This window comes from Mastigoproctus giganteus, chromosome 9 (genome assembly GCF_048544385.1).
Source record: "Mastigoproctus giganteus isolate SK-2022 chromosome 9, ASM4854438v1, whole genome shotgun sequence".
Taxonomy (NCBI): domain Eukaryota; kingdom Metazoa; phylum Arthropoda; class Arachnida; order Uropygi; family Thelyphonidae; genus Mastigoproctus; species Mastigoproctus giganteus.
The window spans coordinates 133,173,027-133,199,934 of record NC_143583.1 but is presented as its reverse complement, the minus strand read 5'-3'; the positions used below and the strand labels follow the sequence as shown (position 1 = coordinate 133,199,934).

At 38.9% G+C, this 26,908-nt stretch overlaps 1 protein-coding gene across 1 annotated transcript in view; it reads right to left on the bottom strand.

Annotated features, from left to right (window-relative positions):
- Positions 1-238: 238 nt before the first annotated feature.
- The window catches only part of LOC150080748 (oxysterol-binding protein-related protein 11-like), a 147,557-nt gene continuing 120,887 nt past the window's right edge, over positions 239-26,908 (bottom strand). The window contains exons 7-10 of the mRNA XM_090380806.1: positions 26,387-26,428; positions 1,483-1,563; positions 570-677; positions 239-295 (exon numbers count right to left, since the gene is read on the bottom strand). Coding sequence (XP_090236932.1) covers positions 239-295; positions 570-677; positions 1,483-1,563; positions 26,387-26,428 — 288 coding nt within the window. The remainder of the gene's footprint in view (positions 296-569; positions 678-1,482; positions 1,564-26,386; positions 26,429-26,908) is intronic.

The following is a 26,908-nucleotide window of genomic DNA, read 5'->3' as shown; positions in this document are numbered from 1 at the left end:
AAATTTAGTAAACTGTGCACTTCATCTAGTGGCCAGCAGACTTTCTATAGTAAGACAATAATGTGTTTACTTATGACAGCTGAAAAATAAATGAACAGACACAATGCCATCATTCAAAAATTAAGTTAAATATTGTTCTTTAATGTAATTGAATTTAGAGAAGCAATTTGTCAATATGTTATTCTTAGGAAAAACTTTTGCATCTAAATAAAATAGCCCAATTTCTAAAAAAAAACCCTCAAAAATATCCAAATATTGTAAAATTCCTCGGACAGCCAAATTTCAGATATTCTACCTATATGTTAAATAAGGATCATGAAAATTCTACACAGTATTAATAAGAAAATCTGACTAAAAATTTTCTCAATTAATTAATACCCAGATGTTCTGAACTTGTACAGATACTTTGGATGTCTTTAAATCAAAACAGATGTATTTTAGTCCCTAGAATTTTGGTTCCCTTCATTGCCTTTCTTCAGATATGATAAAACAAAGTTTTATCATATCTGAAGAAAGGCAATGAAGGGAACTAATTCCAGTCAGATGATGAAAAGAAGCAAGCTGCTTACAATTACAGGTTTAACAGCAGCCAAAAGAATGCTACAAGCCATTCCTGCTTTTGGAGAAACAATAAGCTGCATGTCTTGATGCAAAACGATGATTCTGTTTGAAATGACCTGATAAGAGCAATAGGGTTTATGTTCATACTGCTTCATACAATTCGAGTATTCATTTCCAATATCCATTAAGTCATGATATAACCTTCAAAACAACAAGTTCAAGTAAATTTATTAGTTATTTGTTCTATAAAATTGGTTCAATTTGTTCAATAGAAAATAAATTTTCTATTGAAATGTCAGAATATTTTCTGTATGAATAACAGAATTCTTGTTATAAATGTACAATCCTCATCATTTGCATTTCTATTTTACTTTTTTGTATCTGACGGCTCCTCATCACATCACATTGAAGAAAATGTGTTCTGGAAAAAGTTGGTGATATGTCCAAACTAATCAGACATCCTACATGGGATCATATAAACAAATGCATTCAGTAATCACTGCACATTCAGATTCCTGAAATCCTCTAGTCTCTAATTGTGTGCATGATCATTGTTTCTTTTATTTGATGATAATGGAAAAATATTAAGCCCAAAAAAATCAATTTAACACACACACACACACACACACACACTATATATATATATATATTTATTTAATCAAATGAAGTTTGTTATATTATGGTTCATAAACATAATATAGTGTAAAATTGTTTGGATAATTCCTGGATTAGCTGGAGTAGAAATGCTTTGAGAGTAAGCCTATGGTATTTTTTTCTTTAGAATTCTCATGTACTATAAATTCTACACAACAGGTATAATGCAACTGTGATGCAATCAGCTTATACAAAAGGAAGAAAAACTATTATTCTAGTAAATGTAAAAAAAAAAGCAAAAAGAAATGCATGCCAATAATTACTCACCTGCTGATTTTGCAAGATTGCATAACAACTTTGCAGAGAACAAAGGATGGCATTAGCAGTTGCTTTAAGCAAGAGGAGGTGCTGAAATATGAAACATATTATATTTTAACTCTAAGTTAAAATATTCAAGTTCAACAACATATTTGCCACAGTAATGTCACTATAGTAAAACAACAACATTAACTGACAATTGATAGTTTTGAAACTTCACTATTGATTTTAAAAATACAGTAAAACACGGATAAGAAATTCCCACATAAGAAGTTTCTCCTGTACTAGGTTGGGTTTCTTAAGTCCAAATTTTAACTCTGTATATTGTAATATATTATTTTCCCGCATAAGACGTTTTCCCGGTAAAAGGTTTTCCTGCATAAAAAGTTCGTGATAAAGAATATACAGAGTATTATTATAATGACGTTTCCTCACTTAATACGTTTTTTAAATATACAAATTCTTTATTTTTAATATTAAAAAAATATTAAACAATATAAACATTTTGGTAATCGAACAAGTTAGTGCCAAGCATCATTTTAGTTCATAGTAAATCACCTAAGTAAGTGAAATGGCATCGTTTTTGATATACATGTATCTCATATTGTGAATGCCTTCACAATGAATTGCTCTGATATTGCACCACCTCCAATAAGCAACGCTTCACCAATGGAGAAGACTAATGTTACGGGGATACCACCACCACCACCACCCAGGGGTAGTTCAATATCAGGGTAACTTGATGGGAAGGCATGCACAATATGAGATGTAACAAAAACGATGCCATTTCACCTATTTCGGTGATTTACTGCAAACTAAACTGATACTTGGCACTAACTTGTTTGATTAGTGAATTTCCCATAGTCTGAGGCTTTCAGCACTAAAACCTTTTTAGTATAAATATTTTGACATAATGGAAGCGACATATTGCAACTGTTTTCATCAATATCCATAACTGGACAGCATCAGCCATGTGAAGCACAGTGATGCATCTGTCATTAAGTTCTGATTGTTCTGAATTACTTAGTGGATTGTTGCTCTGTATTATTGTAATTGTAACTTTTTAAAGTATGTTGGAACTCCAAAGGAGCTCATCTGTCCAACTTGTTAATGAGTATTTGGTAAGGAGTTGAACAGAACGTTAAGCAATTAGAAAACCTCAGTTTAAAAATGTTCCCCATAAGGCAGAGTGAAATATTTATAAATTCTGAAATAGTACTTAAAAATGATCTTTAACTTATGTATGTACATCTTTTCATTTTTATTTGTGTAGTTAATATTTCATACCCTTAGGTCATTTTCCCTTCTAAGAAGTTTTCCCACGTAAGAAGTTCTAAACCTCTGGTCCCTTGGAAAACTTGTTATCCAAGTTCTACTGCATATAATTACATTACAACAAGAAGTACGTCTATCAAAAATATCTGGATATATTAAAAACTTGGTTGTAAAACTTAGAGCTGGGTAACCGAAGTGAATTACACAGGCACAAAACTTTTTGAAAAGTTTCTCTAGAATTTTTTTAATGGTGCAAATTTTTACATTGTTATTTCTACAATTTTCTTTATTATCATTACTACAGTTATTGCTATTTTTATCTGTTTACTCATTCATTTCTATCCATTTTTACTTTTGATAATTTGAGCTATTATTTGGGATAGAAAGAAAATCCTCTACAGGTTAGGCCTTTCATGGTCACATATGGCCAGCAGCTCAATTTTCGTTTATTTATTTATTTTGTAATTATTACAAATATATCCGATAATTATAATTAATTTATAGCAAAAGCTTAATTCGTCCAGTATTCACCTCTTAATACATATTTATAACTTTTTGAAGTCCACAAGAAGATTAGCATTAGTTGTGGAATATGATACAAGAAAGTAAGCTTATACAGCATCAGCCAAAAAAAAAAAAAAAAAACTTTCCCATTTCACCCATCTGGTCACTCCAAATGTTTGTCTAGTTCAGCCTTAAATTTATTTAAATGTAACGAAGAAAAAAGTAAACGTTTTTCTTAAAAATATATCCAATAAAAAAAAATCAAAAGAGTACAGCAACTTCATACATAAAACCCACTTTCCTTCTCCCTCACTTATAATAATAGTAGTAATGGAGGCATGTGATGCAAGGGTATGAGCATATGTAGCATCAGCCAAAAAAATTCACACATTTGTTCCCACTAAAAGTTTGTCCAGTCCAGTTCCTCCTTGAATTTATTTAAGCTATCAACTTTCACAACGACAGATGGAAGTTTGTTCCAGTAATTAACCACCTGCTGGCTAAGGCAAATTTCCGCACATCTATTCGACAACTGTCTTCCCTCAATTTCAGTTTATGCCTCCTCAGGTTTGTAATCTGAGTAAGAGGACGAATCCCATCAGTATTGAGCCTGCTCGATCCATTCGAGGCCTTATATACCTCAAGCAGATCACCTCACAGGTGCCTAGTCTCCAGCTGCTGCAATTTGCAGAACTTAAACCTTTCTTGATAAGAGGACCGCTTTTAGCCCCTCACCAATCTTGTTGCCCTTCTCTGTACATTCTCAAGCAACTCTACATCCTTCCTAAAATGAAGCCTCCAGACCTGCACACAGTACTTGAGGCGTGGCCTGACCACTGCCTTATACAAAAGGATAATCACCTCCTTTTCCCTACTCTTAAAATTCCTGTATATCATTGACAATACTCTATGACTTGCTCTCGCAGCCTATCTGCATTGCACAGAAACTTCATATCTGACTGCACAATTACTCCCAGATCTTTTTCATTTTCTTCCACCTTAAGTGTAGTACCACACAGTTGGTACGTTTCTCTGGGGTTATTTCTACTCATATGCAGTACTTTGCATTTGTCAATGTTAAACTTCAGTTGCCACTTCTCAGCCCATCTGCTCAAATTTTCTAGGTCCTGTTGCAGTAGCACACTGCCATTAAAAACCCAGCCAACCTTTGTATGATCTGCAAACGTCGACATTAAGCCCGATTATCTCCTCAACGGCCTCCGTAGCTGAGTGGTCAGGAGCGGGAGTGCAGTAGCACACGATCTTTGAGTAGACCGGGGTTCAAGCCCCTGACTGCTGAATCCGGTCGATCTGCCAACCCGCACTGGACCAGCGTGGCAGATTATGGTTCATTTCCCTCAGCATGAATTGTTGAATAGGCTTCCATCCTGCAATGGATTGATAATGGCTGCACTTTACCTTTTCCCTTTATCTCCTCAACTTCTATGTTCTTTCACAAGTACAGTGGATTCTGGTTATTTGGGCCACCAGTTAATTGGGGCAGCCGTTTATTTGGGTCAAATCTTAAAGAACAGAACTCAATCAAGAAAAGAGCCAGGGTTTACTTCGCTTAATTGGGACAGCATGCCGCTTAATCGAGGCAGGAAACCCCAGCACTCGAGATTACCCTACAATTGTCTCCAACCATACCACGTGGTTCAGTCAGATTTCTGGAGGTCACAACCATAAAACAATTAGCAATTCCCTGTTTATTGGGCTTTTCTGTCAGTGCAATCTATTATAAATGGATAGTAAACTCGATCTTACTGAATTTGCAATAATACTGACAGCTGGAATTCTGTGGTTATTATGGTGAAATTTGTTTACACTTCCATGAAATCATCAATCATATCAAAAAAATAAATTTTCAGAATCTTCAATTCATTCCTATTTTTTAAGCTTTGTAATTTGTTACCCCGTTCTCACTTGCACATATCGTGTTACTTGCAATTTGTGTGTGCCATGTTCTTTGTTATTGATTGCTTATCTTTTTTACTGTTTTAAATTTTAACCCCCACCCACAAATGTCAGTGAACAGAAATGTCAACTAGTTAGTATGCACATATTACAAATCAGTAGATATTAATTAAGCTATGCACATAAGCATAAATTTATTTTTATTTTGCTAATCTGTGGAAAATATTCTTCCAATTTTCACGTATCATTTCATTTTTTAAGTGGTAAGGTAATAAGGTGTAAATTTGTATTTAATATATCTTTACTTTTATAGTCTGTGGATAATATTCCTCCCATTTTCACTAATTAGAATCACTGTTTAATAGAATTAAAATTGAATTCACAAACATGATCACAATGACCGGAGTTCATCGCTATTTACTCGCAATCTAGGTGACTTCATCTGGGGTCAACCACCCAGACTGTAGGCAAAAAACGACAAGGGGTTCTCTGTTTCTGTAATGATCAACATTTGCTAAGTTATATGAATAATAATAGTAATAAAGTTAGAGATTAAGTAAGTTAAATCTAAGGTTGTTAAAAATTATATAAAGGTTGTTAAAAATTATATAAAGGTTGTTGATAATATAAAGTATTAATGCAAGCACATATTGAACATCGTTGACCCAACAGAGAACGTAATTTATTAATTAAAATAAGAATAAATGTAAAGCATAAGGCATATCTACCATATCCAAGATGCGATGTAATAACAACAGAGAGAGTACAGAGTATTTTTGGGTCTAACGGCACCAGGGATTTACCCCATCTCCGCGTATGTTCTTTGTATCGAGGACAGTACGCTGTCAAGGCCAGAGGTTTAAAAGTGTGTGGGTTATGTGTTGTGTAATATGTTGTGCCCCTTGTTCCTCTGGCTTGTTAGCCGCCAGGCCCCAGATGGGACCTGTTGTTTACGTACTCCGCCACGTGGAGGCCAGCCAGGTGTTCCCTTAAAGTTTGTTCTGGCAGGTCCTACCACTTATTTTCCTGAGATTTCAGTGGCTAGGACCTTAAAAAAAAAAAAAAAAAAAAAAAAAAAAGAAGAATATATATATATATAAAATAAATAAATAAAAAATAATTAAAATAAAAATTCTTCTTTTCTTTTGGGCACAGATGGTACATTATATGCTACTTAGAGGGGCTATAAGGGATAAGCGCTGGAGGTGATAAGATTTCCTAATAGGTCGGGCATGAATTTTGGTGTTTTAAATTTGTACGTGTGGGGCAGGCACTGTTGTAAGGAGAAAGAGATGGGAGGGGAGGTGGAAGACTGAAGGGTTGGAAATTGGAAGTAAGGGGTCTATAGGGAAGATGACCCCTGTTGAAATGGTGGGGCATGACCATGCCCCACCAGAGGAGAAAGAGGGGAGGCAGGAGGGGGAGGAGACAGCAGGCCGTCCCCTTCCCCCTGCTAGGGAATGAGGAGTAAAGAGCAGGCTAGACAGAGCCGGGGCGCTGTATGGCATCATAAGATGCAATCTTCAAGGTCCGAGTCCAAGTTGCAATCTTCGTCTTTGCATTGGTCCGGTGGAGGTCCAAGTCCAGAAGTCAGGTCCAGTTTGTTACGTTCATGTGTTGTTATCTGCTTCAGGTGGTCACTAGTTCAGAGTTTCGCAGTCATCTCAGGTAGTTACGTTTGTGTTTTCATAGGTTAGTGATGATGTGGCAGGGATCTTTGTCTTTCAAAGAGTTCGCGGGCAAAGACAGTGAAAGCCCGGTAATTATCTTCTTCTTGCAATATTATTTCTTCTCGGTCTTTTAGCAAGGAGTTGATGCGTGTATATAGCTGACATCTGAGGTCCTCATAGTTATCACAGTCATGGATAAGATGTTCCCAGGTTTCCACCTGACCGCAGTTACAGCTCGGGTTGTCGGAGATTCCCAGCTCGTGGAGTTTCCCTCTGAAGGAGCTGTGTCCCGTAAGAAGGAAGGTGGTGTGCAAGCCAGGGGAAAACCAGGATGGGGAAATAGGATATACCCTGCTGACATCGGGTATAAATTTTTTGGTGACTTGCCCTTTTGTGGTAAGATTCCATCTATTTTGCCAGATAGATTGCAGGTGTTCCGTTAACCTCTTATTTTCTGAGGATTTGCTTTTCTGTGGATCTGTTGTGTAACCTAGATAAGTTGTGGTTCTTCCTTTCGAATGTTGGTGTAGCAGCCCACAGCGCACGATCTCCAGGTCCAGGGGAAGGAAGCCCGCCAGGACCTGGAGCGCATGGGTGCTCACTGTGCAGCAGGCTCTTGTTGTTGTCAATAGTATGGATCGGTGGATAGACTCCAGCTTTTTCTTGTTGACTGCTGTGTTTGCTTTCTGATACCAGGCGCCTGCACCATAGGCAAGGATAGGGATGAAGAGAGCTTTGTATAGAAGGGAGAGGGCCCTCTTCTTTAGTCCCCAGTCCCTCCTGGTGATTTTGGTTATCAGGGCCGAGAGCCTCCTTGTTTTCGTTCTGAGATAACAGAGATGAGATGAGATGTGAAGTTCAAGTTTCGGTCTAGTATTATTCCTAAATATTTTAGTTCCTGTTTGAGTTTGATGGTCGCTCCATTTATTTTGATTAGTGGAGGTCTGCCAGGGTCAACAGCACCCCTGAGGAGTATTGAGTTTGTTTTTTCGGTTGAGATCGTTAGAAGATTCCTCTTGGCCCAATCCTGTAGCATGTGTGTGGCATGATTGCCTATGGCCTCCAGTTGAGCCCTGCTGTCTGCTTGAAGCATCATAATCAGATCATCAGCGTATGCCTGTGTAATGACATTTGGAACATCCAGGTTTAAAAACTCATCAAGCACCAGGTTCCACAGGAGCGGCCCCATTACAGATCCCTGGGGGCAGCCCCTGTAAACCAGTCTGGATACAGAGGTAAAGGGAGTGCTGACAGTGATTCTTCAGTTTTCCAGGTAAGATTTCATGCAGCGAAATAGATTTGATGGGATTTCAGCCTGTCGGAGCCTGGCCAGAACACTGGGCCACCAGAGAGAGTCAAAGGCTCCAGCGAAGTCAATTGAGATGAGGAGGAAATATTTCCTGTTACAGTTTCTGACTGCATCGATGATCCTCTCGAAAGCATCAGTGGTGGAGCATCCCCTCCTGAAACCAAATTGGTTTCTTGACATCAATCGAGCATTCTGGTAACGGTTTTCAATTCTGTGGTAGATGAGTCGCTCAACGAGCTTGCTCAGCATCGACAGCAGAGCGATAGGCCTGTATGAGCTTGGCATGTCCTGGGGTTTAGTGGGGTTTTTCAGAATAAGTCTAACTCGGGCTGTCTTCCACGAAATTGGAAAGAAACCCTCTGTGAGGCATTGATTTGCTAGGTTTAATATAGTATCCGGTATAATTTCCACTGCCTTTTTTAGTATTTCCAGCTCTATTTGATCTTCGCCGGGAGTTTTCCTGTTTTGCATTTTGGCTGCAGCTATGTTGAGTTCCGTTATCGTGAAAGGGGGCTCCACTGTCTGGGTGGAGTATTTATCATTCCCCTCGCAGAGAGTTCTTTGTTCGTGTGTGTGTGGAATTGTTGAAGGTAGGAGGATATGGTCCAATATATTATTAATGGAAGAGTGCCAGGATCTGGTGTATGTCCCTTGAGAAGTTAAGGTGGCAGCAACGACTTCTCCCCTGGGGAATTTACTGGTGGTGATTTTATATACCAATCCCCAGGGATCTGCATTTCCCACTGTGGATACAAGGTCTTCCCAGGAGTGTCTCTTTCTTGTTTTAATTTGAGCTGTATATTGGTTCCTAACCTCCCGGTATTGCTGTCTGAGTATGTCAACCTCTGCTTGGGGTCAAGATCTGCGTGCCCTTTGGAACCTTTTTCGGGCATTATTCACTCGCCGTCTTATTGCCTGGAGTTCTGGTGACCACCAGTGGACCACTTTGGAAACGGGCTTCTTCTTCCTGATGGCCATGTTTGCTGCTTCAGTTATAAGTTGCGTTACTTTTTGTTGGTATTGGTCTGGATTGAGATATTTTGGATCGAAATTCCTGGCTTTTTCCATCAATGTTTGTTGGAATAAGTTCCAGTCTGCTTTTTGGATGGCGTATCTTGGCGAGAGGAATCTAGGTGGATACTGTGCTACGAGGGAGTGGTGGAGGTCAAAGGTTAGGACTCTGTGGTCCGAGGTAGTCCAGTGTTCTTGTACCACCCAGGGGGAGAGATGCCCAACAATCGACCGAGTGGCCAGAGTTACATCTATATTTGCCTCCCATAGTGTGCTGGAGAAAGTTGATGGTTGATTAGGTCTGTTCAGAACTGCTAGAGTACTGTTGGAGATGTAATCCTCCAGGCACTGACCATTTCTTGCACCCCCACAGTCTGGTCTTTCACTGTGCCAAGCAGGGGATCTGCAGTTGGCGTCCATTCCTACTATGAGTTTGGCATTCTGCATTTGTAGTTGGATATTTTGCAAATATCTTGTCACGGGCAATATATCTTCTCCCGAACGGGCATATATAGAGGTGACATAAAATTCTCCTAATGGTGAGGCTATATGGGCACATACGGCCCAGTTTGTACATAGGTCTGAGATCTTGGTTACCGTGAGGTCAGGATTCCGGACAGCGATGGCAGCCCACGGGTTGTCTCCATCAACTTGTATGATCTTGTAATGCAGGGGGTAGCCTTTTACTTCTTTGTTGTAAGTGTAGGGCTCCTGTAGCATTAGTATGTCATAATTTTCTTCCGTGGCTTTTTTAGCCATTTGTGCGGCAACAGTCTTAGATCTCTGAGCATTGTGCTGTGCGAATTTAATCTTTGTTTGATTATAGTGATTCCTGTTATTCCCCATAGTCGGTTCTGTTTTGTTGTGCACTCTTAGCCTTTATGTAGATTGGACACTTATTATCCCATAGTGAGTGATCAAATGGCAGCTTCGTTTCTTTACAATTCACACAAATTGCAGGTTCTGCTTTCCTGGGGCAAAATGCGAATTCATGTCCGATGTCCACACAATGGCCACAGGTAGGCTGTGTTTGCTTACAGGTGTGGGTCGTGTGACCAAAGCGGCAGCACCTGTAGCATTTGGGAACAGCCACATGCTCACGAAAACGATGGCTGCCCCAGTTTATATAGATTCTTGATTGTTGGCTCAAAGATTTCCAGGCCGCTGCTGAGAGCTCTATGATCCAATTTATGGCATTTCCATTTCTGGATTTAGTTTTATGTTTCGGCATAATGTGTTGCCCTGATTCTTCCTCCATGAGTGTCTGCTTCAAGTTTTTGCAGTATATTTCCTCTGCTAATTCTTCTGGTGTTGTCTCTTTGTCTACATCAAATACAATGCTGCTTGGCCCTTTCCGTCTAGGAGGCTCTGCTAGGAGTCCCAGCGTTGAAATTTTGGGGTTGCTGATTATACCTTTTATGTCCTCCGCAGTTTCAGTTTCAATTAACACCCCTACGTTTCTTGTTTTCCAAATAGATCTAATCTTAGTATGCTTGAAGTCACCCTTCAGTTTTTCTACTATTGTTTGCTTTACTTCTTCACTGGTCTTGTGTGTTTCTGTAGAGGCTGGCTTTAGTACAACTAGGTGCTGTTTTGGTATGAGGGTTTTCCTCTGGGCTGTTTTGGTATGAGGGTTTTTCTCTGGGCTGTTGTGGTTCAGTTTGTAATGGTGCTTTCATTTGGCTTGTTTAGGTTGGTCCTCAGCACTTGGGAGTAGGTAGGGACATGCTGTAGCATTTCCTTTGCCCTATAATTTTGATAGACTTGAAGTTATGTAATAACAACAATAGTCGTCATGAGAGAAATGCAGATCCCTCTATTGAGAGTTAATATGCATGTGGTGACCCCTATGTGATGGAGGTGGTAAATAGCCAATTAGTTAAAATTAAGTTAATGCAAAGAGAAACATGTGGATAGCAAGATGAATAAGAACTAACAGAGTAGGAATAATAGTACCTGAACTCCGTGAAGGCAAAAATATAGTAGTACAAATAACAAGTAGTTTCTCCTACATCTTTGGATTACCCTAATAATTTGAGAAATAAGAACAAAGAATGTAGGACAGCTTGAAGGCCGCCATAGCTGAGTGGTCAGGCACATGGGTGCATAAGTACAAGTGCCTTGAGTGAAAAGGGTTCAAGAACATGACTGCTGAATATGGTGCTGCTTCTTGTATTCTCTCTACCTTGTCAACTCCTCTGACCGTGTGGTCGTCCCGGAGTATAAACAGAAAATTTATTTATTATTTATTAAAGATGATGTAAGATATAAGTTGTAGCTTGGGTAAGCCCGGGATTGCAAACTTGTTCCTATAATAGGACCCTGAACTGAATTTACATGTCACCTTAGCATTAACTTAAGTATTTACAGTGCTATTATAAAATAAATGATAATTTTCAGGCCGGTGGGTACAAGAAAGCAATGTGTATCCTATGTACATAATATACATGGCTCTAAATCCATAAATTATGGTAATTATATTGGAGCAATGGGTTCATGAAATAATTTTTTGAAATTAATTATGTTTATCACCTTCCCGAAGTGGTATTTCAGGTAAGCAATAGGGAAATTAATATTTATCAACTTATTGTACGATGCTATTATGTTTGCTGTGCAGGTTGTATTTTTATTGCAAATAGAAGCAATCCTCAGGCATTGGGATAAAGTGATATTTGCATGCACTGATTTCGATAACCATAAAATTATACACATACAAATACATAGCATCTTATCCTAATGTAATAATCAAAAAACTAATAGCATTGCATAAAAAATTAAAGTTAAACTACAACAACCTAAAATAATCATTTATATATGGTATACTTAAATTTCATAAATCACCTATTGGACTTATATTGCAATAGGTGTTTTATCTGGAATGTTATGCTAAAATTCCAGGTAAAACATTAGAAAAGTTACTAAAAACTATATTAAATAATGTAAATAAAACTATCATAAATAACAACTTACCGATTATAAATGTAATAAAAAATAGCAATATTCAGCAAATACAAACATTTGACTTTAACAGTTTATTCACTAGTATCAATCTCAACAATTTAAGAGATGTTCGCCAAAAGCTATATTTGGAACATAAAATGCTATAAACTTTGATTCAACCTATTGGGATACTTTAATAAACTTATGTATTTTTAATAATTATGTATATGACAGACCTTCATTACACTTACAAATGAATGACACCCCTATGGGAAGTCCAGTGTCCAGCATAACTGCAAACCTCTTTCTATATTCAACAGAAAGAACATTCCAAGATAACCTACTTATGTTCAGATACATAGTTGATCTATGTGTGTTTAATTGTCCACATTTCATTCAGGATTACAGCAGATTATATCCAGATGAACTTGTATTGGAAAAAACTAATAGTTCTGATATTATAGCAAATTACCTGGATCTTCATATAGAAATATTCCATAATAACATAGCTGTAAATGTATATAATAAAAGAGATGCATTTAATTTCAATGTAGTCTGCCTTACAAACTAGAGATCTAATATATTGAAATCAGTGCATGCAAATATCACTTTATCCCAATGCCTGAGGATTGCTTCCATTTGCAAGAAAAATACAACCTGTGCAGCAAACGTAATATCATTGTACAACAAGTTAATAAATAATAATTTCCCTATTGCTTTTTTTTTTTTTTATATAAACCCCAAACACGAGAGGTATTAGAACCTATAGTACTTAGTACCGTGCTTGGGTTGGAGGTTGAGAAAACGAAAGAAGATATTTGTTAACATTGGACTTGAACTTCTGTAGACTGTAATTTTCAGGAAATACGTATGAAGGAAGGTTGTTCCAGAAAACGGCAGTTGAATGAATAAATGAGGAAGATGAAAAGTTGATTCTGTGCGTTTGAAGTTGGACAGTAAATGGACGTTGGCTGATGGGGGCACATGTTCGGACTGTTTTGAAAGAGAGAGAGAGAGAGAGAGAGAGAGAGAGAGAGAGAGAGAGAATTAAAGAAGCCAATATCTGTAGAAGAGGCGTGCAGCAGAAACAGTACTCTTCAAAAAAAAAAAAAAACAGAAACAGTACGTCTATGAGACAGCTAGTGGAGAGACTCTGTTAGAGATGAATCATTAATTAACCTAACCACCCTCTTCTGAACGGAATCAAGAAGCCTGAGAGGTTTTGGGGGCACTATCCCAGATGTGGGAACAATATTCCATGGTAGGGTGGATCTGCGATTTGTAACGAGTGAACAGCTGTTTGGAAGAAAAGTAACACTGAGAACTAAAGAGAAAACCAAGTTTTTTAGATGCAGAGGATGCAATATTTATAATGTGCTTGTGCCAAGAGAGATTAGAATTCAGAGTAATCCCCAAAAGAGAGATATAATTTTTCCTAGAAATCCAGTACAAAATCACAAAAGTTTTGAGACATGCAACATATGCTTTTAGAGAATGCGTATTTTCTAATTTCCCAAACTTTTTTTCACCATTTGTGCACCATACAGAGTAAATCTGTATAGTGACGGCCTAATACAGACTGCCTCTGTAGCCGAGTGGTCAGGAGCGAGAGTACAGTAACACACGCTCTTTGAGTAGACCGGGCTTCAAGCCCCTGACTGCTGAATACGGTCGATCTGCCAACCCGCAATGGACCAGCATGGCAGATTATGGTCCATTTCCCTCAGCATGAATTGTTGAAGAGTCTTCCATCCTGCAGTGGGTTGATAATGGCTGCACTTGACCTTTTTTTTTTTACAGAGTAAATATACAGTGGACTGCATAAAAAAGTAGAATACAGGCACATGTAAAGTGATTTTAACTACATAAAACAGACTATTCTACATAGGAGTTCAAATCAAGCATTGCATGTACAGATCACATTAGCTGCCATTTATATTTGAGAGAGTGCATTCAATGCACTATAATTTTTTGAATGTTGAAAAATAACAACATCCTGAAATCTTCAACATTACAAAAATTTGTAAATAACAGTTGAAAAGTAAAAGTAAAAATATTCAAAGAATATGCAGCTTAGCCCAAAAGCAAACACTTGCTTTTGGGCTGAGCTGCAAATCAGAACAAAACTCAAATTTTTATTGAATGTTTATTCTATGTGCATAAACTAACCTGAACAAGAACAAAAAAAACAAATAAAAATATGTACCAAGCTATAAACAAAAATGAATCTTGAAGCTAATAACCCAGGGCTCAATCAATGTGCCTACAGAATCAAGCAGTTCATTTCATGTACCTTTACTTTTACACCACTTGTTTATTGATCGCTTAAGAATGACTACCTATATGCATTATGGCACAGCACTTGGGCTACCACTGAATGCTTATATGCATCAGTAATACATGCAATATTAAGTGTGCTGCTGGATTGAAAAATAGCACGTTGTCAATTTAATCTTGGCCAGTGTGTGAGAACCAGAAAATTATGGGGGAGGAACAAAGCCTCAAACTACCATCAAAAAACAGGTATAGGACAGTGGAAGAAATTTTTTTGTATTCAGTTTATTACCTTTTTATAAAGCTGGTGATGGGTTTAGTATACTAAATTCTATTATTCCAACAGGTGTCTTTTCCTGATTTTGTTCTGAGCAATTATGTGGCAGAAGACTCCCTTTATCTTCCAGATGTATACATAGAAAAACCTTCATGTGAACTGTGCTTGACAAATAGTCTTGTCTTCCCATTAGCCTACAATCAGCAGTTTTTTATTTAACATCCTAATGTACATCAACACTGCAAATATCGAGAATGAAGCTTATGTTAAAATGAATACAGTAGACTCTCGATTTTCCAGGATAGATGGTATAAAAAAAATCCCGGATAATCGATTTCCCAGTTAAACCAAAAATACAGAAGTCCCCGACATTTCTATTTGAATGAGCAGCAGCTTGGAAAATAAGATGCAGGATATTTCAGAGACTGCTGGGAATCATTGAGGTACAAGTAAACACATGGGTTGTGTTAGGGTAGCTAAGAAAAAGAACAGGTGCACGTATACTTGCGTGTACACCAATGCTAGAAGTTTGGTAAATAAATTTGATGAATTTGAGGTATTGCTCAAAGCATCAAAGGCAGATATTGTTGAGATATCAGAGACGTGGTGTCACACAGATATAAGTAATGCAGAACTGGAATTTGGGGAGTACAACGTCTACAGAAAGGATAGACAGGATAGGAAGGGAGGAGGGGTTATGCTATTAGTTAAGAAACACATAAAATCCAAGGAAGTGAAGCCAGTCGACAACGCTGGACAGTGCAGTGTCGAGTCAGTTTGGTGTGACATAAGCATTGGAAGATCAAAATTGAGAGTAGGAGTGTGCTATAGGCCTAATGGCTCCGATGAGTATAATAAGAAACTGTATGGGAAAATAGAGTGGGCCAGTAAATCAGAGTTTTATAATGGGGGATTTTAATTTCCCAGATATTGACTGGAATTTGTGGGTTGGTCACTCACACACTAGCAAGGCTTTTGTGGATTTATTGGATGATTGTTTTCTAAATCAGCATGTTCGGGAGGCAACTAGAGGAAGCAATACACTTGATTTGATTATTAGTAGTGATTCTTCATGCATTAAGAATCTGCAGATACAGGAACCACTAGGTGGCAGTGATCACAGTGTGCTGAAGTGGGATTTACTCAAAGAGGTAACTACCATCAGGGGTAAAGGGAAGGTTTTTTGCTTTCGTAAAGGTGACTGCGGTGGTCTGAGACAGTATTTAAATTCTATATAGTGGGACCAACTAATGATGTTACCAACAGCAAACTCAAAATGGGAAGCATTCAAAGAACTTATCTTGGAAGCTACTAGGCTTTACATACCAACTAAGAAATATTGTTCAAGGTTCGGGCCTAAATGGATGTCAGATGAACTAATGAGACTTATGGCAGAGAAGAAAAATCCATGGGATACATATAAATTAACATGTGACACAGAAGCCTATGATAGATATAAGTTGATCTGTAACCAAGTTACTAAGGAGGTTAGGCAGGCGAAGGCAGATTACGAGAAATCTTTGGCAAGGGATGCAAAGAAAAACAGCAAGGAGTTCTTTACTTATGTAAACTCTAGAAGCAAGGGGATGAATCAGATTGGTCCACTTGATATCGATGGTTCAACTGTTCATGATCCTGCTCAGGTAGCTAACAAACTAAATGAATATTCTGCATCTACATTCACACATGAGGAGTTATTCAGGAAGGGGAATGCCATAGATGAAGTAAACACTAGCAGTGAGCTAGATTATCTGGTAATAATTGAGAGTAAAGTGGAGGAGAAATTGTTGAAGATAAATACAAGAAAGGCACCTGGGGTGGATGGGATCTATCCAGTTATATTAAAGGAGGCAGCAAAGGAAGTAAGCAATCCGTTAGCCATAATTATGAGAGCTTCCTTGGACTCAGGGGAGGTACCCACAGACTGGAGATGTGCAAATGTAACCCCAATTCACAAAGGAGGATCAAAGGCTGACACAAGGAATTATAGACCTGTGAGTTTAACTTCTGTTCCAGGAAAATTAATGGAAGCACTGGTTAAAGAAGCACTGCAGGATCATCTTGAGAAGACTTCAGTTATAGCTCAGACACAGCATGGTTTTGTTAAGGGAAGGTCTTGCCTGACCAATTTGATTGGATACTATTATGTAGTAACAAAAGAATTGGATGCAGGAATAACTTTGATATTATATATTTGGATCTTATAAAGGCTTTAGATACTGTTGCACATGGAAGACTGCTGCACAAATTGGAGCAGTGTGGCATTGGTGGCAAATTGTTGCTGTGAATAAAGGGATTGTTGAGTGGCAGAAGACAGAGTGTGGTAATTAATGGACACTGCTCATCGTAGACTAATGTTATTAGTGGAGTCCCTCAGGGTTCAGTGTTGGGTCCATTGTTGTTTTCTGTATTTATAAATAATATAGATGATGGTATATTAAGCTTAATGTCCAAGTTTGCAGACGATACAAAGGTTGGCAGGGTTGTTAAGGACGCTACTGACGCTATGCTGCTGCAACAGGATCTGGAAAGTTTGAGCAGATGGGCTGAGAGATGGCAAATGAAGTTTAACATTGACAAATGTAAAGTACTACATATGGGAAACAGCAACCCCAGAGCAACGTATCAACTCTGTGGTACTACACTGACAGTGGTAGAGAATGGAAAGGACCTGGGGGTAATTGTGCGGGCAGATATGAAGTTCTCTGAGCAGTGCAGACGGGCTGCAAGAGTAGCTCATGGTGTCTCATCAGTGATATACAGGAATTTTTCTGGCAGGGATAGGGAGGTGATTATTCCCTTGTATAAGGCAATGGTCAGGCCGCACCTTCAGTACTGTATACAGGTCTGGAGGCCTCATTTCAAGAAGGATGTAGAGCTGCTGGAACGAGTACAGAGAAGGGCAATAAGGTTAGTGAACGGAACGAAGGGTTGCTCTTACGAAGAAAGGCTTTGGTTTGGTTTGGTTTGGTTTGGTTTGGAGTTTATTGGCGCATCAGCAACTGAGGCTATAATGCGCCAAACACCAGTCATATATAAAAAGTGAAAACATTCAGTGACCTAAGTAGTTAGGCCACCATGTCAAGATATAAAAAGAGTAAAAGTACAAAACATATGAACAAAGAAATGACAAATCAATTTTAAATTCGAGTAAAAAGGTTTACTAATTTTAAAAAGGTAAAAACAGCAGACACATTGTCATTGTCGGATAAAATCTGACTGAGTGTATAAGGCTCAGCCAGATGACTAAAAGCGGTAAAATAAAAATCACGTTCGTGTCTAAAACGTGGACACTCGGTCAAAATGTGGCGTATGTTTAAATAGGTGTCACAATTCTCACACATAGGACAGTCATCTGCCCTCAGCAAAAATGCATGTGTAAGATGACTGTGTCCTATGCGGAGGCGAGCTAAAACAACTTCCTCTCTGCGATTCCTGCGCAGACTAGACTGCCAATGTCGGATTACAGGCTTTATCTGATAGAGCTTGTTTGTGACTTGCTCATGCCAGGATTGTTGCCACTGGGACAGTAATTTATCGTGTATTAATTGCCTGTAGTCTGTATAGGGGACTAACAGGCAATAAGTGTTGTGGGATTCTGGTGACCTGGCCGCAGCATCTGCCAGTTCATTTCCCACTATCCCAATGTGGCTTGGAATCCAGCAGAAACGAATGTCAAATGAACACTCAAACAAGGAATGCAACGTCTGCTGAATCCGGGTCAAAAATGGATGAGGATTATACCTCATACCCGATAGAGCCTGCAGTGTACTTAGAGAGTCAGTGTACACCATACACCTTTGATACCTATGGGTTTTAATGTGGTCCAAGGCTAACTCTATAGCATACAACTCGGCTGTATATATGCTGCATTCTTGGGGAATCTTCTCAGATATAGAAAGACCTGGAAAGATAGCAGCAGATCCAACAGACAACTCCGACTTCGAGCCATCAGTGAAGACAGGCAAGAAGTCAGAGTATTCGGCCCGGTGGGCAGCATAGAGTTGGTGGTAGACAGAAGATGGAGTTATGGACTTACCCCAATTTTTAAGGGAGAAGTCGCACGATGGTAAGCGAGCATGCCAGGGTGGAAGTGGTTGCCTTGGTGACTGGGCAACATTGTCTACCATAATGTTCAGCTCTCTGAGCAGCTCTTGGACACGGATACCAAAAGGTCGATTGGCAGTCTGACGAGTGTTATATAGGTTTTCCCATCGTGGCTTGAAAACGGATGTCCACGTAGGGTTGTCTGGCAGTGATTTTAATTTAAACGTATATTTTAAAGACAATTGCTTTCGTCGCGTGGCGGTTCAGTTGCTTCATATAAACTCTGGACAGGGGATGTTCTAAATGCTCCAGTAGCGATACGAATGGCTTGGTGGTGAACTGGGTCCAGCCACCTAAGTACACTGTTTCTAGCCGATGCGTACACTTGGGACCCATAGTCTAGTTTAGATCGGACAAGTGCACGGTAGAGGCTGAGTAAAGTGGAGCGGTCTGCTCCCCATTTATTCGAGGAAATAGAGCATAGAAGATTCAACCCTCTTGTGCACTTTGTCCGCAGTTGACGAATATAAGGTAAAAATGTCAACTTCTTGTCGAAAATGAGCCCCAAGAATTTTGTCTCGGGTGCTACTGGAATGATGTCTTGTCCAAGTTTTAGTTCTGGTTCAGGGTGAAGGTTCCGTTTGTGACAAAAGTGTACGCAGACTGTCTTCTGTGGCGAGAACCTAAACCCATTAGTCACTGCCCAAGAGTTGACGTGGTCTATGGCATGCTGCAATTGTCTTTCAATGACCCTCATATTGCATGATTGCAAAAAGATGCTAAAATCATCTACAAAGAGGGCACTGTTTACGGTTGGAGGAAGTTGTTCAGTTATAGAGTTAACTTTGATTGCAAAAAGCGTAACGCTTAAAACTGATCCTTGTGGAACTCCTTCTTCCTGGCAGAATGGCCGGGAGAGGGTGGATCCTACACGAACTTGGAAAGACCGGTCTGTAAGGAAGTTTTTGATAAAGAGGGCAATGTGTCCTCTAAGACCAAAGTTATATATGTCTTTTAGAATTCCATATCTCCAAGCCGTGTCGTACGCTTTTTCCATATCAAAGAAAACCGTCACCTGGTGCTCACATTTCAGGAAAGCATCACGTATAGATGTTTCCAAGCGGATTAAATGGTCAAGTGTTGACCTGTTCCTTCGGAAGCCACACTGTATCCTGGAAAGGAGGTCGTTAGATTCTAAATACCACAAAAGACGAGCATTGACCATTCTTTCCAGGATCTTGCACAAGCAGCTCGTCAGAGCGATAGGACGGTAATTTTTTGGTATTTTTGGATCCTTTCCTGGTTTCGGAAAGGGAAGAACGGTTGCCATATGCCATTAGTCCGGAAATGTCTCTTCAATATAGATTCTATTATAGAGACAAAGCAAACGATCCATGGATTCCGATGAAAGGTGTTTAATCATCTCATAATGGATGTCGTCTGGCCCAACAGCACTCGCTTTGGATAGTGAGAGTGCTGCTTTCAGCTCCCATTGTGTAAAGGGCTGATTGTATTCCTCGCGATTGTTAGAGGACAGCTTCAGGTGATATTTTTCTGCTCTTTGTTTGAGTGCAAGGAACTCTGGGGGATAGGATGTTTCTGAAGATACTTTAGCAAATATCTCCCCGAGAGTATTTGCAATTGCAGTTAGATCTGCAATTGTACATCCATTATGTTCCAGGATCGATGAAGGGTGTGAGTTGTATTTACCCTTCATTTTCCGAACTTTGTCCCAGATGGCTTTGGGATTGGCGACCCGGGTAAGGGAAGATGAAAATTTGATCCAAGATTACTTTTGGCTCTGACATCTAATGTACCGTACTTTGGCACGTGCACGTTTGAAGGCTATTAAATTACCTGTGGTGGGGTAACGACGAAATATTCCCCATGCTTTGTTTTGAGCCTTCCTAGCTGCTGTGCATTCTCCATTCCACCATGGTTTTGGAAAACGTGGAAAGCGGGACGATGTCCTTGAAATTGCAACTGCTGCTGCCTGGACTATGCTTTCTGTGATGTGTTTTACTGCCTCATTAATTGGCTCCTGGCCGACTATAGTGGTATTAAACGTTGCCAGATGACGAAAGGCATTCCAGTCGGCGTGATCGATCTTCCAACGTGGTATCCTCGACTGGTGACATTGTCTCCCATTTGAAATGGTGGATAACACGGGGAAGTGATCACTACCATAAAGGTTATCTTCAACCTCCCATGTACTCAGAGGCAGGAGGGAAGGGGAGCAGATGGAAAGATCAATGGCAGTAAATGTACGGGTAGCCGTGTGGAAAAAGGTGTTAGATCCCACATTTAGAAGGGCCAGATCATTGTTTTCAAGCAGTCGCTCGATAATCCGACCTCTTCTGTTGATGTCAGAACTACCCCACAGCGGATTATGTCCATTGAAATCCCCCAATAATAGAAAAGGGGGTGGCAGTTGCTTAATGAGATCATCAAGGTCTGCCTGGGCGGTGTCGTTCCCAGGTGGCAAATAAATGGAGCAAACAGTTAAAAGGAACCCAACTGTAAGACGAACTGCTACAGCCTCCAGATTAGTGGTGAGAAGCACAACTTGAAAGGGGTTATGGTTACCCACAAGGATAGCGACTCCTCCGTGGGCAGGTCCATCCCCAGCTCTGTCTCTGCGAATAACTGAGCAGTTACGTAAGTAAGGGTCCTCGTTTGCCTTTAAATACGTCTCCTGTAAGCATAAGCAAGTTGGTTCATGCTTACTCAGGAGAGCCTTGATGTCATCTCTATTTCTGCGAAATCCACGGCAATTCCATTGGAGAAATTTAAATGTACCCATTATTTTGATTTACTGGGTCCGTCTGGTGGCTTCCGAAGGGCTGAGGGCTTCATTTTCTCAGTCCTGGGTTTATCTCTCTTTGGAAAGACGGGACGTTGGCCTGTATCCATTTCTTCTTCGTCTTTCGCAAAGAGTTCCAGGACAGAGTCGTCCTGTACCTCCTTATTTTCGACATCCATTGTCTCTTGAATTGTAGATGCCTGTTCCCCTTTCTTCGGAGTTTCTTTAGTACTCTGTTTTGGAAGTGGTGGAGCACTAGGAGGTACGGATATAGCAGTGGCGGCTGACTGTGATTTTTGGGTGGGCTTTTCAGAACTTAATAAAAAGCGCGCAATTGGGGTAAAAGACTCCCTTGGTGGAATACTCATATCAGTCTGAGTACCAATGGTACTTTTCCCAGAAGCTTTCTGGGCATATGAGGGCTTGGCGCTATTTATAGGTTGGATGTGTCTTCTGGCCTCCTGATAGGAGATGTTTAGCTCTGTTTTTAGTTTCTGAATTTCCTTCTCCTCTTTCCACCGCTGGCATGCTCGAGAGTATGCAGGGTGTTCCCCTTGGCAGTTAGTACAACTTGGCTTAGAAGCTAAACATTCCTTGCTCTCGTGGTCTTTAGCACCACAGCGAGCACAGGTGGGGTTGCCACGACAAGCTGTTTGAGAGTGGCCATACTTTTGGCATTTGAAACACCTCAGTGGGTTGGGGATATAAACCCTCACTGGGCAGTTTAAATAGCCTGCTTTTATGGAACTTGAAGGCCGTGGGGTGTTGAACGTTACGATGAGAACTCGGGTAGGGACGACATTCCCATCCTTCTGCATCGATATTCTTTTGACAGCCGTCACTCCTTGGTCTTTAAGTTCAGAGCAGATCTCTTCTTCAGAAACATGAAGAAGATCCCACTCTGATATGACACCGCATGAGAAATTCAAGGTTTTATGGGGAGTAACGATGATGGGTAATCCCCCTAATGATGTGGCTTTCAGTAGTTGCTGTGCATGTTTTTGGCTTGCAGCCTCAACCAAAATGTCTCCAGAACGTAGCCTTTTGACAGATTTCGGAGATCCTGTCAACCCTTCTAATCCTTTCTGGATGAAAAAGGGTGACATCTTCCCGAGTGCCTGCTCTCCGGTGGAATGGAGAATGAGGAAAAGCGGTGTCACAGATGGTGGTGTATCCTCAGTTCTGGCTCTTTTCACAGAGGTGTTGTCAGTGTTATCGTCTCGGTTAGGTGGGGGCCTTGTTAGGGCCCCAGAAGTAGAATTTAAATTACTCATGAGAGTAAAGAAAAAATGTCTGATGCCTAAGTACCTCACCCACCACAGAGCCCTACGAGGGGGCGCCCACTCGTGAACTAGCAGGTACTGCGTACACAAATGGGACGCCGAGTTTGCTTAGAACACCATACCCACGTTACCAATAAGTCTTTATCCCGTCCCAGGACCAAAGGGAGGGAGACCTATTGGAACGTAGTTGACCCTAGCAGTATAAAACCACCCACCAATTGATCCCAGTCGAGCCGGTCCGGGACCGCCCGTCTTGTCGAAGCAGGAGCCAAAGTGGTGTATTAAGGCTGGGCCCCTCAACCACCAGGATCCCCCTTTCCGCTTCCACGGGTCGCGGCGCACGGCTGCACACGCCGGATTCCAATGGTGTAACCCTGGAACCAAGGTATGGGCGTTGGATCCCAGTGATGCTAATCTGGAAAACCAGCAGCATCACTGGGAGGTCCCCTCACCACGTACAGGTGCCCACGTCGAGGGGCAAAGAAAGGTTTAAGTTTTGCAAATTACAGTGTCTGGAGATTAGGCACCGGCAAGGTGATCTGATAGAGGTGTACAAAGCCTTGAATGGTTTGAGCATGCTCAATGCTGATGGAATACTGCCTCTTGCTCAGAATAATCACCTGAGAGGGCATAAATTCAAATTGAGGAAAGACAGATGTAGGATAGATGTGCGGAAATTTGCCTTTAGCCAGCGGGTAGTTGGTTGGTGGAACAGACTTCCATCCCTTGTTGTGGAAGTTGATAGCCTAAATAAATTTAAGGCTCAGCTGGACAGGTATTTCGAATGAACGGAGGGGTGAAGTGGAAGGGTTTTTTTTTTTTTTTTTTTGGCTGATGCTGCATAAGCTTGCTTTCTTGCATCATATGCCTCTACTAATGCTAAATGCTAACATACGTAAGAGATACGTTCCAGGACTTCTTACGTAAGTCGAGTTTTATGTAACTCAGGAATGAGTAATAACATATTGCTACTATATTATTATTGACAAATCTGAATTCAGCGTGATACCTGTTAACGTTTGACCATTTTCATACATTCTTATTATTTTCTGATCCAAATCGATCGCTTTCCTTTTCTTGGTAGATTTACTAGTACCGCTGTCACTTATTCTCTTAGTCGGCATCGCGATAACAGTCAAAATTAAATTTTTTGAAAAGAACTTCACAGGGTTAAAGCAAAAACTCAGTATTATCACCCCATGCAAGCTCACATTTTACTAAAGCACATTTCTGGAGGTCACTACCATAAAAACAATTTGCACTTTCCGGTTTATTGGGCTTTTCTGTTAGCGCAATCAATTTTAAATGAGTAGTAAATTGATCTTATTGCATTCGCGATAATAGCAATAACTGGAATTCTGTGGGTTTTTACGTTATTATGGTGAAATGTGTTCCTCTTCACTGAAATCTTCAAAAAAACAAATAAATTTTAAGAATCTTCTCTTCTTTCCTATTTTTTACCTTGTTACTCCGATCTCACTTGTGCAATTTGTGCATGCTGTGATTGTCGTTATTGATTGCTTATTATTCTTTCTTTCTTTGTTTTAAATTTTACAATCCTGAAAAAAAAAAAAAAATTTACTTAAGTCCGAAGCTGCATAAGTTTAGGATTTTCTGTATCGAAAAATGTTCAGCAATCTACGTAAAAAATATGGCGATAGATAAAAAACGAAAAAACGTACCACGCACTAATCACGTGTCCAATACGATGCTTCTCTTTATTTTTTTTACGATGTGAATTTTAAATCTAATAGCTTCCATTTATATTTTATGATGTTGCATATGGTTTTGTCACCAACATTATAATGGTTCATTAAAGATTTAACGGCTGCACCGTTTTCAAACGTTCGAATAATTTCAAGTTTTTGTTTAACTGAAAGTGCAACTCTTTTGCGTTCGCTCATCATTTTTACAATTTCTAAACAAAAAAAAAAGCCAGCAGAGGGAGAAACAAAAACTATCAAAGTAATGTGGAAAAGACACTAAACTCTGTAAATGAAGAAACAAGTAGTGATAGTAAAGAAATTGCATCTCGATATTGCTTTTGGCCAGCCTAATTGCTCATGAGAAATAAAATGTAGTAAAAAGAATGGCAGAAAGTAATTGAAATGGAGGTGAATAAAGTAGTGCTCAGGCAGTCCGGGACTGTAAGCCCATACTTGGACAGAAATACGTCCAGGGACATATTTCCGTCCAAGGACCATCTGTGGTAAGTGTGTTGAAGTTCAGAGGAGTTATATTGAAAAATAAAAAAAAGATTTTTGCCTCTATCTCATTTTTTCATAGGTAGGTATTTAATTTATTGAATCCCCCTGTATTTCTGAGGTGTGCATTTGCTGTTTTGTTATAAGATTAAAATTATTTGAAATTGCTGTTGTTGTTGTTGTTGTTAGTTGCATTGCTACCGTTCATCTGTGGAAATAATAGCAGCAGCCATACAATGTTTAACATTACTGATAACTAATCTTTGATAACAAATGGTCAAATTCACAAAGTTATGTACAAAAACATTCATTCCCATTTCATTTATCCCTTTTTTTATTTCCTGATAATGAATTCATTATTACACATTAGTTTTCTCCTTAAACTTTTTATTTTATTGCTGATGGAAAGCAGCAGATGAGACTGCTGCTTTCCATCCCAGAATTTTTTTTAAAAATAATTCTTTTGAATGTTATTTCTTTTGTCATTATTTGCAAGAGGAAATGTGACACAAACTGCCCTTGTAAAGCTAGCTACTTAGCACAGCATGCCTATTGAAAAGTGACCATTGCATACAACTATTGTGATTGTTTTTTGCTTAAAATAAAATTGACTTACATTCATTTCAGAAGTAAACTGATGGTGTTTTTAAATTTAACTGAGGACAGGGAACAACTTCCTAATTTTGAGAAAAGAGGAGTTGATTGGACAAAATTAAAATTTTGCAAAGTCTACACAATAATACTTAGTCCGATTTTAACATAAAATTAAAAAATTTCAGCCTAAAACAACAAAAAGGTCCAGATGACAAATAGCTTAAACATAAAAAAAAGTGAAACAGACCATGGTGCATTTTAATTGAAACACCTTGTGTATTATCTAAGGTCCCTGTTTTTTTTTTTTTTGCCAAGGACTAGTATTGGTCCACAGATCATACTTTAGGAAATGCTAATCTAAGATAACATCATTCGTAAATCTCTTTAAAAAAAAAAATTTCTTCTATTTTCTACAAGTCTTTTCTACATGGGATGTACCTACTTGGTCAGGTATATTTCTCTAAATGAAATCAGATTGAGGTTTGTATGTATTCAAGGACTAATTTCAATGTTTATAGGATGAAAACTAAGAATAAACCTACCCCTTAACCACAGAGCAGTTACTAAAACTTTGGGTAATAAAGCCTTTAAAAAGTTCCTCTGTTCAGTTACAAAAATCAAAACTAAACATTTACAATCAAGCAGCAAGTAGTGACTGCCACCACAATGCTATGCATATTCCATAAACCCTTTTAAAAAATCATTCTCAACAATAAAAATTCAATTAATCTTACTATACAAAACAAAACGACCAGAATGCATATAATGATATTAAAGCCTCCTAATCTAAAAAATAAATACTTACATTATCATGACAGGTGATCTTGTGATTAGCTAATGGAAGCGACTTAAAAAAATAAAAAATAAATAAAAAAAAAAGGAAATATAGACAAAAAATAAATCTTAGGATACTGAGAAAATATTCTTAAATCAAACCGTTTTCTTATGTACATATAAAAATCAATACACATTAAGGATTTCTGATTGAATTTTTATAAAAGCAATTTTTTTGAAGAGCCAATAAATTAGGTAAATAAATACAGGAGATTTGATTAATAAGAGTTAATGACTGATAAATTAATTTGTACAGTTATGTCTCATAAAAAACAGAAATTTCAATTATTTTTATTTTATTTTTGAGAGAGATAATTAATTTAACATTTTAACTATTTTTTATATCATACATTCTGGCTAAAAATTTCTAGGCAGGCAGTGGCAAATTAATCAATTTCTATGCTGAACTATTTTCCTAATTAATACTATTTGCCATTTGCCACTGGACTATAGCAGCACTATTATATAGAAGACATAGCATGGAATAATTTGC